At 34.0% G+C, this 20,415-nt stretch overlaps 1 protein-coding gene and 1 pseudogene across 1 annotated transcript; both read right to left on the minus strand.

Moving 5' to 3' along the window:
• Positions 1–354: 354 nt before the first annotated feature.
• On the minus strand, positions 355–6,697 carry LOC133197294 (potassium voltage-gated channel protein Shab-like; annotated as a pseudogene).
• Positions 6,698–13,744: 7,047 nt separating this feature from the next.
• On the minus strand, positions 13,745–19,300 carry LOC133196323 (potassium voltage-gated channel subfamily B member 2-like). Its single transcript, XM_061332232.1, has 3 exons — positions 18,975–19,300; positions 14,881–15,034; positions 13,745–14,778 (listed from the first exon to the last, which is right to left on the minus strand). The coding sequence occupies exons 1-3, from the start codon at positions 19,172–19,174 to the stop codon at positions 13,759–13,761; spliced, it is 1,374 nt and encodes a 457-aa protein (XP_061188216.1). The 5' UTR covers positions 19,175–19,300; the 3' UTR covers positions 13,745–13,758.
• Between the last annotated feature and the right edge of the window lie 1,115 nt (positions 19,301–20,415).

Consider the following 20,415-nt stretch of genomic DNA (forward strand, 5'->3'; position numbering starts at 1 on the left):
TCACCATTTAAGAGTAAAATCGATTTTTCAGATTCCCTGTAAATTAAATTACCGATTCCCTGAAACAGATGATTCGATTTTACTAGTTGATGTACATCTGTTCGGAACACTTATGAAAAAGATATTTACTGAATAAAGTCAGGAGTATTCATTATTGTTTATTTCGGTTAAATAGAAGGGAGTTGGCAAGCCTATTTACCGAGGCAAACTGTATATCATTGCATATCATTCAGGTGCCTTTTGTGTTTACAATCCTTTTAAAGAGAAATAATTTATTCAAAGAAATCAATATAAAAGATCAAATGGATACAAATCATCCAAGTAAAAGTTTTAAACGAAATGCGTGTGGTATATGCAATGCAATATTTTCCCCAAGGCGAACTGTATATCGTTGCTAATTATACGGGTACCCTTTGCGTTTATAATTCTGCGAAGAGATAGTTTATTCATAGCAATCAATATATTCATATATAAAAAAAAATGGATACAAATAATCCAAGTGTAAATTAAGTGGTTTATGCAACACAGTTTCTATATGCATTTTAAGTGATACTTTACCACACTTTAATGCTAAAATTTCAAAGGTTCCACTTTAATTTGCAAAGTCTTTGTTTTCGATTTCTTGTCTTTTTCTTTCTGCAACAAGCAGGCAAGTTCATACAGAGCCAGAAAATTGTTCACAAAAATGGGAATAATTAAAGCAAGAACAATAACTCCACTGACTGCGCAAAGAGTCCCAATTATGCGCCCGGAAGCGGTGACCGGATACAGATCACCGTAACCGACAGTTGTCATGGTGATTATTCCCCACCACCACGCCTCTGGAATGCTGGATATGTTCTGTTCGACAAAGAAGAGCATATTGGCAAAAATGTTGACTCCGACAAATAAAAATAACATAAGAATCAGTATTTCCTTGAAATTGGTTTTGAAACAGAAAGCGAGTACTTTGATAGCGGCAACATTCTGTACAATTCGGATCAGACGAAACACACGAAGCTGCTGAAGATAGACCAATATATCAAGATCTCCCCTGTCGAAGGTAAATTTGATTAAAAGATTTTCCAGAGCATATCCCAAAATACCACAAATTAGAACACCGGTGTCAATAACGTTCAGCGCTGACTTATAGTACGAGGCTAAGCTCGGACAAGTTACCAGTCTTAGGATTAGATCGACAGTGAACACTGCCAAGACAATTATGTCAATCAAGTCGAAGACTTTGAGGCGAGCGCTTTTATTTGGTAGTTTTATTTTTTTAAGTTTCCATTTGAATTCAATTTGCTTGGTATCCTCAATGTCCATTCCAGACGCTTTCACTTCTTTTATCTTTTCTCGAAACATTTCATCCGTGTAGGCTCCGTAATCTCCAAGAAAAGTCCTTAAAACGTCTTCTGCAGTTCTGTCACACTCCATGTGAGCGAAGTAATTCTCAACATCATCTTCATAGTCATGATAGTAAAATAATAAATCACGTGCTTCGCAAATCGTCAGTTTCCGCTGGAACGTCGGTAACGTGCTTAGTGATAGCGAGGCCAAAGACAGAAGAACAAAAAGAACGATGAATCCAAGATATAGCTGCAAAAACAACTTTAATTTGTAAGTATTCAAGTAATCAACTGCATTTAATATTGTTATTACTCTCACTCATTTTTTATAAAATCAACTCGATGAAGTCGAGATGCGTTTGTGCTATACCCACGGCATTGACGTCGACGTCTCGGTTAAAGCTTAGGATCAAGATCATTCTTAAGTACTTAACTATAAGCTCTTATTAGGCCAAACTTGCATGGATGATACATCTAGGAATGGACACCACCAGATTTGCTTCAAATGCTGGATCTGACCTAGATTTTCCAGATGAGTGACCAGGTTAAAGTTTTTGAAACAGATCCATTCCCAAGTAACTATAAGCCCCACCTGGACCAAACTTGCATGGATGATGCATCTATGAATTGACACTACCAGACACTCTTCAGATATTTGATCTGACGTACGAGGGCTGTTCATTAAATTATGTCCACGGTGTTCGGAAAGAAACAAAAAACACTTTTCAGTGATTTTGTCCTAATGATTTCCCTTAAATACTCTTCTTTAATTGAAACACATGTATGTAACATTTTTATCCAATTCCTAATTGTTTTTTAAAACACATTTTTGAGTATGCCCTTTGTATACTGGAATATGGTAGATCCTATGTTTTCCTGGACTTCTTTCTGAAAGGTGTTTTTTCAAGTTTGGAAAAAGAAACAAGTTGAAGGGTGAAAGATCTGGCGAATATTGTTGGTGTGACAAAACAATAACTTTCTGTTTATCAAAAAAAAACTTTTTTACTATTCATGACCTGTGGGTTGTGAAGAAAATTAATGTAGCAGATTCTTGATTCTGGTTCCATCCTTTTATAAACCTTTTGAATTTTTTTGCAACAATTGTGGTTTCTAGACTCGTCCAGAAATTGAAGGGCCTTCCCGAATAAGAATCTGAACAACAAGACCACTACTATTGACGAAAATGGCATATACAACGTTCCTTGTGTTCTGGCAATTCTTTGCTCTACCCAGACCTTTGCTGATTTTGGTCAAGTGTATCTTGTTGTAAATTTTTCTTTGGGGCTCAAAGAAATGGATTCAAGTTTCATTACCTGTTAGAATTTCAGACAAACGTGGATAACTACAATTTTTGATTTTTTTTTTTAAATGATTGTTTGGATATTCTTACACGATGCTGTTTTCACTCATTTGTCAAAACACAGGGCAACGATTGAGTACTAATCTTTATAGTGTCAAATGTTTCTTTAAAACTGTGTGAACTACCCCCAAAAATATGCCTACCAAATTTGCTATGCGTCTTGAAGTCATTCAAAAATCTTCAGTAATAATTTGTTGAATTTTGGCAAACATTACATCGGTTTTTATAAGTCCTAGTCGCCAAGGACGGTAATTATCTCTGATGCCCATTTTATCATTTTCTGATCATTGAAATCCACCTGCACATTTGCCTATAATACAAACATTGGTTGTTGTAAACATCACATATTTCAGTGAATATTTCTTTGGGATTCTTACCAAGTTTTACAGCAGCTTTAATGAAGCTTATAACTTCACTCTTGTTAACTGATTCTTTACCGTTCATTTTTAATGCAGTGTCTCGAATAGTCCTTGTTTTCCAGCTTCTCAAAATGAAACTTTATGATGAAACGTGGTCACATAAACGGTTATCGGTTTATCAAAGATTCAATCCTGAGAGAAAGTCGAGATTAATGTCATATGCTTTCTATGGTGTATGTCATAGAGTTCAGGACATAATTTATTGAACAGCCCTCGTACATTTTAGGATGAGTGAACAGGATGAAGATTTTTTAGGCAGATCCATTCTAAAATAACTATAAACCCTACCGGGACCAACGTATCATGGATGATATATCAAGGGATGGACATTACCAAACTTGCTTCGGATGCTTGATTTTACCTACATTTATCAGATGTGTGAACAGGTTTAAGTTTTTGGAGGATGTCCATTTCCAAGTAACTATAAGACCTACCTGGACCAAGCTTGCATGGACGATACCAGACTTGCTTCATATACTAGAAATAACCTTCATTTTTCGGACAAGTGAACAGGTTAAAGTTTTGGAACAGGTCCATTCTCCAGAAACCAAGAAACTATAAGCCTTGTCTGAACCAAACTTGAATGGATAATGCATCTATTGATGGACACTACCAGACATGGTTTTGATGCTTGATCTGACCTCATTTTATGGATGGGTAAACAGGTTAAAGTTTTTGGAGCAGGTCCATTTCCAAGTAACTTTAAGACTTACCTGGACCAAACTGGCATAAATGATGCATCTATGAATAGTACTACCAGACTCTCTTCAGATGCTTGAACTGACTTACATTTCCAAGTAACTTTCATCCTTACCTATACCAAACAAAACCCAACCCGGAGACCATGCATGGATGATATAATAGCAATGGACACTTTCAGACTTGTTTCAGACCCTAGATCTGACCTACATTTTCTAGATGAGTGACCAGGGTAATAAAATCATCGTAATCTGCAAGTGTGTACGCAAAATTGTTTTAAATTCAAGAATGAACTCGGATGAATTCAAATTGCTATCTTTTCTTCAAAACTCATGGCTACCATAGTATCCAAACACTCCCCAAGCATATATAACTGAAATCTTCTTAATCTAACAGGCTTTTGTGAAAAAAAATTAAATACACGTTTTGAAAAGAATTGTATTGCTTCTAAACTGCTTCTAAACAAACCGTCACGGTAGCTCATTCGGTAGAGTGCTCGCTCCGTGATCGGGAGGTCGTGGGTTCGAGTCCCGACCGCGACTGACCTAAGTCGATAAAAAATAGGTAGCAACTGTTCCTTCTCCAAGCGCTCGGCACTTTGAAGTGAAAGTTGCGGGTCCTTCGGATGAGACCTTAAAAACCGAGGCCCCGTGTCACGGCAGGCGTTGGCACGATAAAGATCCCTCACTGCTCAATGGCCCTGAGTACCGAGTAAAGGTCTTAGTTTGAAGCCCTTCACCAATATATGGTGACGTCTCTGTATGAGTGGAAAATTCTCGAACGGGACGTAAAACAACATGCAATCAATCAATCATATTGCTTCTAAACAAAGACCAAATTAAACATAAGATGAATTTTGCAATTTTATTTTAGTTTCACATTCATGATTCATATTTTACTTTCTGCTATTTAGTTGCTCCCTTTATGCATGAAAAAACATCCTTCATGCGATAAGGTATGCTTTGAATTGAGTTTTCACACAATACTTTTGAAACGGAGTTCCATTCCTGCTGGAGTGTCTTCCACATATCTTTATTAGTGTTTGGTATGTTTTGACCAAGTGTCCTATTCAACTCAACATGTTTTTTTTTTAATTGAGTTAAAATCGGGAGTGTTTCCTTGCCGTATAAGTTTAGAAACTACGTTCGGTTTTAGAAAGTATTCATTACTCAGGAGGAGATGTTCTACCATATGTGATTGTTTAGTATTTCATAGACATTTCCTTATTTAGCACCATATCATAACACAAAATTAATCCACAAGAGAGTTTTCAAACGTAGTGTTGTTTCTACAATGCCGTGGCCGGAAAACAGTCCTGATTTAAACCCAGTTGAAAATATTTGAGGTCGAAAAAAAGAGACGTTTGCTCAAATTATGCCGACAACTAGAAGAATTGCAGAATGATGCTCAATTCAGAATGAAAGTTTTGTAAAAACTTAATTCATAGCATGTATAGTAGCATTAAAGTTATTTGTGAGAAAAAGAAGAGCAATTATTTTAGTGTAAAAAAGTAAAAATATCAATGATGAATTAAAAATTATTTTAAAACTGCAATATTCACAATCCGTTTTGTATTCCTCTATGTTTAGTAGCAATAAAAGCTAGGTAGATAAAACATTCAATCAAACCTTGGCCTGCAATGACGATTCTCTGTTGTCTATGATTAACCAGAGCCTCTGTCTCCAGGAGGAGCCCGGGTTAATATTGGGGTGTAATGTCGGTGGAATTGTTTTTACGGAACTCTCTAGATATTTCCTCCTGTTGTTTGAACGACAAATATCTAAAGAAAAACTGTAGCAATTGTGGAAATACTGTGCATTACTTCATATTTTGCGCTACATTTTAATAATATGAGGTGGCGAAGACTGAGGTAATGTTATGCTAAAATTGGCTGCACAAATTGAATATTTGAAATTCTAAGTTCAACATTGTTTTCAATATCTTTCTTTTAATTACATTATATATATCTCATTTGCTCAAGAAATATTGATGATTTTGAATACTGGTACTAAATTTTTAGTTACAAATATTTTATAATTAATTTTATTTAAAAAAGCCTTTCTTTGAATAGTAATGTATTTAGAGAAAAGTAAATGCTATTAAGGAATTAATCATTCAACAAATGTGCTCTCTCTCTCTCTCTCTCTCTCTATATATATATACATATATGATGTCGATTTATATAATTGTTTTGGCCATAGAACTTGAAATATGTTGACTTTAATTGGGAGTATTGATATCCTTGTATCAATAGCTTGTTTGACAATAACAATAGTTTGTAAATACATGTACTAGCATACTGGATATATTGGTATGACCACATGCTATCTTTCCGCTACATACAAAAGTTTGAATCTATCAAATTGTGCAAATAGCAATACACAAAAAGAAAAGAAAAGCAACAAGCATTCCTTGGTAACTAGTGCGTAATTCTCCAACATATTTTTTTTTAAGTTCGATATCAAATATATCTTCAAGTTTTGATTTTTTTAAAAAATTTAATTTATACCTGTAAAGACAGCATGGTTCCAAAATCTCTGTCTGTATTCCCCAATATTCCATTTCTTCGGCGAATTCCTCGGGGCACAGATTAAGGGGCATATGTAGCTTGCCGGTAAGATAGAAGCTCCGAATGGCTTTGAAGGAGTCAACTGGACGGTTGAAAGAAATTTCCTCTCTTTTTTCCTTCGTTAATTCGGGTAACTTTTTTTCCAATAAAGTCCCTGGATGTTTAAGAATGTTTTCTACAGGAATTTCAAATTTTGTTCCTGACACAGAAATCTCAACAAAGGAAGATTTCGAGTATTTTGTATAAGATTTCGTTAGACTTTCTGATTTTCCTTCCATCTTTATAAGCTGAAAAAAGATGTTCAATAAAATATTTTCTTTTGGGAATACAGTTAATAGATGAAATGCGTTCAAATAGTTGATTCTTTAGCTCTAATGAGATATGTTAAAATACGATATCGATCATTCTAATTGCAGGATTAAACATGCATGAGTCTTATGCCATGAATAAATTTCAAAATACTAACGTATGAATTTGGTGAAAGACATAGGCTGTGTAAAATCATTACATCATTGTGTACAGTCGAATGTCAATATCCTAAAAAGATCAAGTTACAGCAGCAATTTACCAAAAATCATTGTTGGGTACGGTTGAATGACTTCGTTCGATAATAGCATCTCAATAGCTGTAAAAGCCCCTCTTTTCAACAGTAAAAAAATTCTGTTTTCTGGTCCACAATTTTGATACGCAGTATCATGAAAAATTAATATGATCTGCAAAACGCCTAGATAGAACGTTCTATCGTTAAAATGATATTGTCCTACGGACCCGGTTTAACGATAGAATTCGTTCCGTGTATTGGCAATGTTGCAAAATAAACACGGGCGATAACTCGTACTCTGTATTTTCTATGAACAATCCAGAGAGTTTCGAATGTCAACATGGCGTTAAATTTGAAGAGGGAAATAAACGTTGAGAAAATGAATTGTATTTTCGTATCTATATGGATTATTTTTTAGGTTAAAGACATATACCATCTCAAAAAGGTTTGTTATGATTACTTTGTTAGTTATTGTCAATGCAACTCCTTCTGTATTCTTTAAAATCGTTTCGGAGTGGATCCACTCCGATTTGCTACATTGCAAGTATATGGAACGTATTCTAACTGTGGTGAGGGCTTGTCCTGAGACACAGTTAGATAATTCTAACTACAAAACGCCATTCGATATTGATGAAGTCAGTCCAGTCATTCTACAATATAATTCGTCTCCAACTTTTTATAATGATAAACTAAAAAAAGTGGATGAGGTATTTTGGGCATAGCTGCAGAACTGTAGCTCTCTGGTTGAGAAAAATCGGACAGACAAACCAAGAGAGCTACAGATCCAAGCATAGTAAATACCTTCGATTTACGGTGTCGCTTTTTTGTTACTCGTTTCGGGTATTATTTCTTGTATTATATGCATTTCGCCGCAATAAGGATGATATTATGTAATTAACCATATTTTACTTGTATCCGCTTTCCGTTCCGTTTTCCGTTCCGCGTTTTAGCAACACCCTTGGATTGTCAGCTTTTAAAATTCGCATTCCGACGTCCATGTGGTGGGATCATGCTAGAAAAACGCACCCTAAAGGTAAATAAAGTATCAGGAATAAGGGTTAAATATATGGTTTATTAACAGATACCATACTTTAAGCCGGGGAACGCATATACTATACAGTAATACAAGAAACCCGAAGCGAGCGACAAAAAAGTGTCGCGTTAAACCAATTTTGTCAACAGAGAGCTACAGTTCTGCAGCTATTTTCGGCATAGATATATTGCTAAATAAGCAGGGACTCCCAAACGTATTCTCCTTTATTTCTAAGTTAAATTGTAATGATATGATATTGTCTGTTACTTTCACGTTGTGATTTAAGAAAAAAAAGGTTTCAGGTTCATTATTAGCTAAAATGAGCTTTTTCTGATTGAAATTTGTCCTTTGTCTGTCGAAGTCGTCCTAGTCGTAAACTTTTCTCATTCCCACTTTCTTCTGCAGAATCAACCAGACTTGGCACAGAGTATCCTTGGGTAAAGGGGATTCGAGTTTATTCAAATGAATGGCCACACCCTCTTGCAAGGGGAAAATTTTTATTTTGAAAATACTCTCAAGAACCATTGGGAAAGAAAAGATTAAACTAATGCGAAATCTTTCTAACATAATGTAGATTTAAATTCGTTCAGATCATGACCCCTGGGATAGGGTGGGGCCACTATGGACGATTAAAGTTTTACATCTGAAAATAAGGGAAAAATCTTTAAAACTCTTCTTCTAAAGAATAGCAGAGTCATGATCAGTCATATTTATATTGGAGCATCCTCAGGTAGTGTAGATTCAAGTTTGTTCAAGTCATGACCCCTGGGAGTAGGGTGGAGCTCAATGGGTGATCAAAATTTTACATAATATATAGGAAAAATAAAAATCTGATGAAAAACAGCAAGCCGTGATTAATCATTTTTGTTTAGAAGCATTCTCAGGTATTGTAGATCCAAGTTTTTTAAATCCTGATCCTCGGGGGATAGGACAGGGCCACTATTGGCGATCAAAGTTTTACTTGCAAATGTATAAGAAAAATCCTTTTAACCATTCCTCTCAAGAACAGAGAGCAATGATCAGTCATATTTATATGGAAGCATCTTCAGGTAGTGTAGATTCAAGTTTTTTTTTTTTCAAATCATCAAGCTCTTAGGTAAGGTAGGCTACAACAGGTGATTAAAATTTTACATAGGAATAAATAGGACAATCTTTTTTAAAAAAGTTTTTCTGAAGAACAGAAAAAATCATGATTACTCATATTTGTATCCACAGGAAGTGTAGATTCAAGCTTGTCAAATCATGACCTCCGGGGTAGGACGGGGCGACAATATCTGTCAAATTTTGACATAGGAATACATAGGGAAAACATCTGCTGCTGAAGAACAGAAGGGCCTTAGCGATTCATGTGAGCGTTATGGCCCATGGGCTTTTTTTTCTTTCTAATGGAATTTATTAAACTAAGAACTAAACGTATTCCAACACTACTTCTTATTCTACTGCATAGGCTACAGAATATCTGTCAAATCCTACACACTTCCTCAGTATTTTCCACGTGACGTCTTGCATGTCGTATATTGTAAACGTATCACATGTAACTTTGTATTCTATTTAGCGCCTTTAAAATTTGATGGTAGCCTTCCGCTAAAGCATGTCTTTTATATATATATATATATATATATATATATATATATATATATATATATATATATATATACATATTCATTTTGAAGTTGTTATATTGAGCATCTATGAAGAAGACTATTGGGAATTTCATTTGACACTGCCATACATAAACTAAAATTATTTTTGGTTTATTTATAAACATTTTAAATACAATGGTTTTGATAATACTTTTACGAATTACACTGGATAACATGTTGCCAATATAAATTTTGACCATTCCATTTGTATAAAAGTAGAAAACGCAATGATATCTTGCACGATACACAGCTGTTCTACATTCATGTATCCTTAAACATGTTCTTGCCTACCAAATACGTGTCTTGAGCACTCGATTCTTTAAGATCTGAAAATTGAACTGAAAAAGTGGTTGCTTAGTTGATGAACCAAAATTTTCCCTTTTAAAACTCGAGTTGTTCATGTTTCACTATATCCTTTCGTATAAGCAAAATATCTAGCGTTCGTATTTCTGGAGTAAACACTTTTAAATAAAATAGATTCTTTCTTGCTCTATTTTAACTTTTTGCTAGAAAAAAATCAATTAAATAAGTTAACAAGTTATTGAGACATTTTTCAGACATACAATGGACTATAAAATAAACGAATAGTAATCAAGCTCCAAGTATATTGAAACAATACAAATTTGGAGCAGAGCAAACATGGACCTCTAAAAACATCAGAGATGGGATCAAGTGCCATGGAGGAGGAAGCATCCCCTGTCGACCGGTCACACCCGCCGTGTGCTCGGACCAACGGAAAAAAAATCTGTAGACAATTTAGTGTGAAAATAATGGCCTAACAATTTGTATGAAAAACGTCAGTCAACATTCGACTTATTGATAGACTGTATTTGCTGACAAGGTCATTGTATCGACCATGGAACTTGTGAAATGTTGACTTTAAACAAGACTGTTGATATTCTTGTTTCATCAACTTATTTGATAATAGCTTGCCTCGATTTAGAAATTATTTGTAGGTAGAGCATGCTCTTGCGTATCGAATCTACTTGAAGACATAAAACCCATAATCAGGTGATAATGGTATATCGCTACATAAATAAGGGCATTTGACGATAGAAAAGATGAAGTCATAAAGTTTGTTGAACATTAGGTTACCATTAACGTCTTTTTCTGATTAAAATATCCAAAGATGAAACAGATGTATCAGGCTCTGTGGTATCTTTTAATTTATTTCGAGTTCAAAGGGTTATATCGAGTCAACGTAGGAATGGAAAATAAATGTTGTTAATTGATAAAACGTTGTCGATATATTTAATTGTTGAATTGAAGGCCACAGCAAGAGTTCTTTTCATGTAGAAGTTTTTGAATACAAGTATCTTGCAGCCAGCTTCGTTAGTTGAAACAGTAACAAAAGCATGTCATTTTAAATTGGTAATGTATTGACTTCGCTCTCTGATGAAAATTCTCAAATAATTGTAGATCAACTGAGCAAAATGATTTGTAGCATAGTTCTAGGACAATATTTTACCTTCGCAAACGGTTTTTTTTTAAATATCTCTCGGCTCATAGAGTAAGTTCTAGCTGTTTTTTAATTAATTTTCCATTCGTTGGATAAATCGAGTCCGACATGAAAAATGTTTACAAGTGCCTTAAAATTAATTATTAAAGTACCCGGATATTAATTGACTCTCTTTGTGAAATTCAATGATTAACACGTGTCACTATCCCATTAATTATTAATGTTTATTGATTAAAACAAAGGAGCAAAATATTGAACACCAGATTTTACAAAAATATTATTAATATATTTATTTACAGTTTGATTAAATCCTTTACAAAATTGATTTAGCTCCTACTAACCCCCCCCCCCCCTCTACAAAAATCTTTCGTTTTTATAGGTGTCGCTAAAAGTTTTCATTTTTTCTATTATTATCAATACTAAGCTAATTTAATTAAGAGGACAATTAATATTAATATTCAAATGCTTTATCTATTGGACTAGGATATCCCACGGGTAATCATGGTGCTTCATTTAGGTTAGGGTGAATAAACTGCTCACAAAGTACTCCGGAGCATTTGTCAATGTGTTTGATACTGGATATATTGAAGGCAAATATTTTTTTTTTTTCAAAATCCCGATACGGAATCTATTGTAATATAGTACATAATCTATTAAAATAAAATTTTAGTGGTGAATTATTAGTTAAGGAAGATACTCGTATACTTTTATACATTGATTTATATTTGACCAAAATTGATTTGAATGCTTAGAACAAAATTGTCGTTCAATAGATATAATATGGAGATAACGAATAGTATTCAAGCTCAAATTCCATTAAACAATACAAACCGGGTGTAGAGCAAACACGGACCTCCAAAAACATCATAATTATTAGGAGGAGTGAGCATCCCTGTCGACGGTCACACCCGCCGTGTGCTCATGATCGGTAATTAACGGTAAAATATGTCGACAATTTAGTGTGTAAATTATGGCTAACAATTAGTATGAAAAACGTCAATCAGCGTATGACTTAATGATAGATTGTATTTGCTGACAAAGTTATTGTATCGACCATAGAACTTAGGAAATGATGAATTTAAACGAGACTGTTGATATTCTTGTTTCATCAGCTTGTTTTTCAAGAACTCACCTCGTTTTAGAAATTGTTCATACGTAGAGCATGCTCTTGCGTATGGAATCAACTGAGATATATACACCCACCCCAAATGCCGGTATATTGCTGCATAAGTAAGGGATATTGACGATTGAAAAATTAAAGTCACCACTTTTACCATCAAGCTTTGTTGTTATAATACCATTAACGTCTTTTTCTCGTAAAATATCCAAATATGAAACAGATGTGTCAGACTCTGTAGTATCTTTTGTTTCAAGCTCTCTGGGATATATCGTGCCGACATATGAATGGAAATAACTATATTGTTAATTAATAATACGTCGTCGATATATCTAAATGTCGAGTTGAAAGCTACAGTGAGAGATTTCTTTTCTCATGTATAAGATTTTGAATAAATTCTGCTTCATATGAATACAATATTAGGTCTGCTAACAACGGGGCGCAATTGGTACCCAAGGGGATTTCAACAGATTGTAGGAAGACCCTGGTCTCCAAAAACCACATAGATATTGTCAATCAGAAACTTAAGCATCTTTTTAATATCAACTTCAGAGTACTTGTGTGTACAATCAGAATGTTTTTTTTAACAAAATAATTTTGCAAATGACCAATGACAAGGTAAGTAAATTTTCGAGTTCCATTTTAATGAAAAAGCAGCTGTCAATGATGTCAAAAAGCATGGACTTTAATTTATCGTGGGGAATGGTTGTGTACAGAGTTGAAAAGTCGTAAGTTTTTATGTTTATTGATTTTGGTAAAATTTTGTGATTTCGAATTTTCAAAAAGTTCCTTTGAATTTGTATGTATCCACATCTGATTTACACCACTTCTCGAATATATTGTTGCACAGTACTCCTGAAGTTTCTCCTTCACTGCTGTTAATATTTTAGTGAGGAGTAAACCCGCTAAGTATTTTGGTTTGTAAGGATTATTATAAAGTTTAGAAATCCAATATAAATATGGTAATTCAAATTCATTTTGGTTGTTGGGAATATTAAAAATATTTAAAACTGACATGTGATTTTGAAGAATTTCCTCCTTAGAAAGGGAGCTATGTAAGAATTTCCTCCTTAGAAATGAAGCTATGGGTGTAAGTTGGATTGCCGCGTGAAGAATTAAATTCCAGTTCTTCTAAAATACAATTATAATAATGAGTCTTACAAACAAAGGCAATGTTGTTACCTGCTTTGTCAACTGGGACCAGCACATACTGTTCGTATAGTCTATTTAATTCTTTCTTTTTTTTAACTTCTGAATTATTGAACATAGAAGGATAGATGGTTTTATATTGCCCCTCAATCGCTTAATGCGAGATTTTAACATACATCTGATACATTTAATTCATTCTGACAAAGTGTCAAAATCTTCTTTTTCATGTCTGGCCCATCGCCTGGTGTAATCTTCCACAGATTTCATAATATTTATGAAATTATGATTCCAGTTGAAAGATTTGATTTGCACAATTGGTTTGTATCACACAAAGTAATATATTATAAAATAACAACCATAAAAATCTAAAATAACTCAACCTTTTATTGACTAATCTTAAAAAATTATTGTATAAAAGCTATCCAGAGTGTTGCATTGTTTTCATGTAGGGCGCACTTTAACTTGCAATGTTTTTAATTTTTGTTCCTCTAGTTCATTATTTTCAAACAAATGTGCCATTTCATATAATGCAATGAAGTTGTTCACAAACAGAGGAATGATTAAAGCAAGAACTATAACTCCACAAAGAGCACAAAAAGACCCAATAATGCGCCCGACAGCGGTGACCGGATAGAGATCACCATAACCAACAGTTGTCATGGTGATTATTCCCCACCACCACGCCTGTGGAATGCTGGATATGTGCTTCTGTTCGACAAAGTAGAGCACGTTTGCGAAAAAGTTAACCCCGACAAATAAAAATAATATAAGAACCAATATTTCCTTAAAATTTGCTTTGAAGCAGAAAGCGAGTACTTTAATGGCGGCAACATTCTGGACGACGCGAAGCAGACGAAACACGCGAAGTTGCTGAAGATAGACTAATATATCAAGGTCTCCTCTGTCAAAAGTGAAGTCAATCAAAGATTTTTCCAAGGCATATCCCAGAATTCCACAAACCAAGACGATCGTGTCTATCACATTCAGCGCTGACTTGTAATACGAAAATATACTTGGACAAGTTGCAAGTCTTAGGATAAGATCCACACTAAAAACAACCAACACAATCTGGTCAATTAAATCAAACTCTTTCAGACGAGCAGTTTTATTTGGTATTTTAATTTGTTTTAATTTCCACTTGAATTTAAGATCATCGATGTCGTATTCAATCTCTGAAGAAGTGTTCCATTGACTGTTCCACAGTTGTATCGTTTCGTTAAATTTCTCGTCTGTGTAGTATGCATAATCTCCAAGTATGGACTTCAAAGCTTCATCTGCATCATCGTTGCAATGGACATTATGGGAGAGGTATTCTTCTACGTCATCATCGACGTAATGATCGTAAATCATTAAATCACGAGCTTCGCAAATCGTCAGTTTCCGCTGGAACTTCGGTAACGTGCTCAGTGATAGTGAGGCCAATGACAGAAAAACAAAAAGAAGGATGATTCCAAGATAAATCTGCAAAATAGTAAGAAATGCATACTTTAATAGTAAATGTATTAGTTTCAACACTGCAAGAAAGAAAAATGAAACTAAATAGTTTCCCCTATTATGTCAAACCTTGGCTAGAACCGACGATTCTCTATTGTCTATGATAAACCAAAGCCGCTGTCTACACGAGAACTCCCCTGAAATAGTTCCGGGATGCTTGGCCGATGGAATTGTTTCACGAAACTGTCTCGACATCTCTTCCTGTTGCTTAAAACGCAAAAACCTGAAGAAAAACAACAGCATTATATATATACTATATGGATAAAATTCTGAGAATGGTTCTCATCTTCTCAAAACTTATGCCCTAGAATCACTGGCGCTTGTTTTGTATACAGGGCACCCTACTTTTTCTTACCACAAGGTACCTGATTCAATTTCAGACACCCCCACTTTAAACTCGTATTTTATTAATTTATCGATCATAAATCTTCTTTAATCAAACATATTTTGCTTTGAGATATATTTTTTTCTTTTTTAATGAATCATTCCAGACGTCCTTCACCGAGCCTCTTAATTGTAAACCATTCATTTATTCCTATAAAATTATCTTAACACATTTTAAGACTTTACAAAGGACACATTAGCTTCTGGCAAGGCTTATAGCGGGCTGTGATAGATTGCATTAATTGTATACATGTATATATACTTCTGAATTTAGTCATTTAACGCCAAAATTCAGTTTAATTGTGCCAATGACCATGAAGAAATGTCCACTATATATAATACAATGTACCTCATGATAAAAAGAACATTTTTGATAATTTTCTGTATATTAAATCTTGATGAAAAAAGTATTGATATAGAAGATATCATTAAATATCAGTCGGAAACGGAGAGAGTCGGTCCTGGATAAATATAATAAGAATCAAATTTAACGTAAATCACTGTAAAGTAATTAACAAAACAGATGTTTAATTATCCTTTTATTCCTTCTGAAATCGTTTTAATAGCTTAAATTAATGGCATTATTGATAGCTTCGAATGAATGATTTTCAGTCCATATACGAGGGGTTTATCAAAAAGTTCGTGGACTGAGGCGCCGAGTGAGGATGAGATATAACAATTTTCGTTTCATAAGCACTACTATGGTAACTGCTTTTTAATACAGTATTTACATATTTTACTTCCGTGAAATGGATTGATGAAAAACATCAATTTGGCTAAGATTGTATTTGTCCAACAAAAACACAATTTCTATTCATACCGTCAGATTGGGCCTTCTTCCATTTATGTCAGCTCGATATATCCCTGTGAAATTGAAATAAAAGATACCGTGCAGAGTCTGACCTATCTGTTTCATATTTAGATATTTTACTAGAAAAAGACGTTAATGGTAACCTAACAAAAAATTATGATAAACGTAATGACTTCAACTTTGTATCCTCAACTTCCTTTTTTATGTAGCAATATACATGTACCCTTATCAATTGCATATGGAGTTTATGCCTCCCAGCTTATTCGATACACAAGAGCATGATCGACGTACAAACAATTTCTAAATGAGGTAAGTTCTTGACAAACAAGTTAATGAAACAAAGATATCAACAGTCTCGTTTAAAGTCATCATTTGGCAAGTTCTGTAGTCGATACAATGACCTTGTCAGCAAATACAATCTATCATTACGTCAAATTCTGACTGACGTTTTCCATACTAATTGTTAGGTCATTATTTTCACACTTTATTGTCTACGAATTTTTTCCTGTTTGCTCGATCATGACAAGGAGCACACGGAGGGTGTGACAGGTCGACAGGGGATGCCTACTCCTCTATAGCACCTGATCCCACGTTTGATGTTTTGTGTTTGCTCTGCTCCCAATTTGTATTGTTTAAATGGATTTTTGGGCTTGATTACCGTTCGTTATCTTCATATTTCATTTTCTGAGAGTTTCTTGATACTTTTATGTTTAAAAATTCCTTAAAATGACATATATTTCAGAGCAATATTTTACAGGTTTAATACCCCTTTTTTAAGTAAAACATTCCTTCTGTATACCAAGCACACTAAAAATATTGGTTTTAGTTTGTAAGAAGAAAATTTAAGATTGGCACAACAACTGAATTTGGACGTTAAATTATATATTTTTATTCTGTCTATACTACACATACACATACATGTCTGGTTTTTTTGAGCTGGAATGTAGTTACTACATTTGTATTATATGTGCTAAAATTACATGTAGTATTTGGACTTAGGATTTGTACTTTGGAATTTAATGGGCTAAGTTCAGATCAAGTTTTTAAACAGTTGTGCTAACATATCAGTAGCTAGACACTCTTAGATTCTTGTATGTAATTTGTATATATTACATGACATGTTTTTTATTATTTCAAAGGAAATATATTGTAAAATAAACCCATAGCAAGTAGGGAATTAATTAAGACAAGGTATTACCATTGCAATGAAAAGTAAAGAAAAATATCAAATAACATTTCGACATAAAGAACTCAAACTGTAAACAATATCATGCTTGATAGTTAATGCCGATGAAAAGGTTCCTACTATGCAGATTACATGTACGTGCATTAACTCGAACAAAATGGTGTATTACATTACATTACATGCATTTAACCTCTAAAGTCATCGACTGTAAAGACTAAAACCATTCCTGGCCTTATACATGCAATAGATCTTTTCTTATATATATACGAGGGGTTATCAAAAAGTTCGTGGACTAGCGTCATAAAATTAAAACCGCTTAAGATACATCAATGAATTTTTAAACATTAAATAAGCATCTTCTTTTCTATCCGTAAAATAAACTATAAATCATAAGTTTTATTTTTGAGTGAATCGTAAATGTTTTTGTAAGCAATGGTATGTCAAGGCGGCGCAACCTCGAACATGACGTATTTTCTACCTGAGTGTAACTGAGAAAAACTCTTCTAATATGAGCATTTGTCATCCGAAATTCCCATTAATTCACTCATGTGATATGACATAATTTTTCCGTAAAAGTTGCAATTTTTACCTGATTCTATATATTCTATGAAATTTTATCGTAAATTTTATAGGGAATGTCCAAACAATATAGGGGTTAAAAATGACGTCGAAAGGGGGTAGGGTGTCATTTTACAACTTTCTATAAAGTTTCAGCCCCTGGAAAACCTGACATAGACCTAGAAAATGTTTAAACAGGCTACAGAGAAATAAAATACATCCAGAGTACTTGTGTTTAAATACCAAGACAGATTCAGCAAGAAAAGAGACACACGGTTAATGTCGATTTGTAGTCAGGGTGTCCAAAGTCAGACACGTCGAAAAGTGACGTTGATCATTGGTTGACATTGAACACCGGCAAGAAAATTATGCAGGCAAATCAAGCGAGGATCTTTTCCAATGTATAGATTTAATATTTACAATATTAATGCATTGAAATCATGTGTTCATAACATTGTAAAGTCATATAAACAAGACGGGTTTAGGTCTTTACTTTACTCAAGAGAATCTCATCAAGATAAGTGTATTGAGGCAAAGGGAGCGGGCATGGAGAAATAATGACGTTGTCGGACGTCATAAAAATAAACGGCGACAGCGCCGGGTGATCATATAATGCTCTTTTTATTTAATGATAATTTGGCAAATTATCAACATATCAAGCTGAAATTTTCAACACTTCTTAAACTTTTGTTGTTTTATGTTCCCTACAAATTTTGTAATCATCAACTACATAGTATTAATTTTATCGCATCAGTCCACGAACTTTTTGATAACCCCTCGTATATTGAAACGATTCTTTATTTAAGATACGTAAATCGCAAGGGAAATCTTTGTTTTACTTTGCTAAAGCCAAACTTAACACACATTTGCAGAGAACTTGTGTGTTTTCTGCAAACGTAATTTGTTTATAAATAAAGTTAGCAAAGTAACATTCGTGTCCCCCCATAGTGCTCTTTTGTGCTGAATCAGAAACTCTGACAATTCTAAATTTGACGACGTATTTTTACGTACTAGTAACTTGACGAGAACGCTTACTTTATATGCGTTTCTATTAAGAAGATACATGTATATTCTTTCAATATAAAATATACAATGTATATGAGAGAGCACGTGAACTTTATCCCAATGTGAAAGAAAATTTGCCAGGCAAAACAAAATCTTTTCTTTCAAATTTTTGTCCAGTATTCTGTCTGATTGGTTGAAATAACGATTTATGTATTTTACCTATATCGACAACATGGTTCCAAAATTTCTGACCGTATTCCCCAATAGTCCATTTCTTCGGCGAATTCTCCGGGACACAAGTTCAAGGGCATATGTAGCTTGCCGGTAAGGTAGAAGTTCCGAATGGCTTTGAAGGAGTCATCTGAGCGGTTGAAGGAAATGTAATGCCCTCTACTTTCCTTCACAAGTTCAGGAAGCATTTGCTCAAGTAACGTTCCCGGATATTTAAGAATATTTTCCTTAGGAATCTCATATCTTGTTCCTGCCACAAAAATTTCAACAAGGGAAGATTTTTCATATTTAGTGTAAGATTGCACATGAACAGGTACTTTCTCTCCCATATTTGTGGTACACAAGTTTTGGATAATAGTTCCACGATCTGCACTTCATCAGAAGTATCGTCAAAGAACGTTTTCACGGGGTTTATTTCAGTTTATTATCCCCATTTTAAACCCGTGGTAAGTATGATAAAAGAGACACCGTATTGATTATTAGTTGAATTATCACATATACGCAGAAATGACAGATGAAATATTGATAAATTCCAAGTACAACACATCCCTATTATTTGCATTGCCTTGGACAAAGTAAAAATCTTGACCACTTAACACTTTTCAATATTAATGTAGTACTGACCAAATAAGCCGATATAATGAAGTTACACCACCTGATTTACCATTTAGCTTTATAACTCCCTCTCTTTCATTTTCTTTTAAAGTGTACTTCTAAAGATAATTCATCTTAACTGTTGACATCTCTGACTGTTGACACCATTCAGTGTGATAATTTGACTTTCGTTCCCTTTGTATGGAAATGAATCTCATAGGAATCGACTCTTTCATTAACATAAATGGAAGAGCGTATTGTTTGCAGTAAAACTCTCCTGGGTTTCTTTCACGGAGTAGCTGCAAACTTGTGGGTCGTTGGTCGGAAAAAAAAATTGGGAGGGACGACTAGAGAGCTATAGTGCCACCCATTGAAAAAAGAGAATATTTATTGTGCACAAAAAAGTGCGCTATTTCTCGATTTATTTCTCCATATACATGTATTTAAACTATCTCAAAATATCACTAACCGTCTTTTCCTAACATATTCTTTTACTATTTCTACAACAAAACATTCCCCATAATCGTTGTTTAAATAGCCCTTCTGGGTCTGAATTTGGTCTAACAAGGCGTACAAAATGCCTATAGCTTTAAATTTATAAAAGTCATATTCATTTTTGTGAATTTAGCATTAAGAGTAATATTCTTATCATTGAAAGAAAAGAAACTCTTCTGCGGAAAATTCTTTTGGCAAAAATCATTTCACACTTTTAAAAAAGATGTGATATTCTTGGGGTTCGATCCCAAGCACTAAAAATCTTGAGTATCAATTTTTCCTTTGAGACTAACACGCTAACCACTATATTGCTCATAACAAATATCGGCATTTAAATCAT

The sequence above is a fragment of the Saccostrea echinata genome, unplaced genomic scaffold (assembly GCF_033153115.1).
Source record: "Saccostrea echinata isolate AGI-Se365-2 ecotype Australia unplaced genomic scaffold, CSIRO_AGI_Sech_v1 ptg000030l, whole genome shotgun sequence".
In the NCBI taxonomy this organism is placed as follows: Eukaryota; Metazoa; Mollusca; class Bivalvia; order Ostreida; family Ostreidae; genus Saccostrea; species Saccostrea echinata.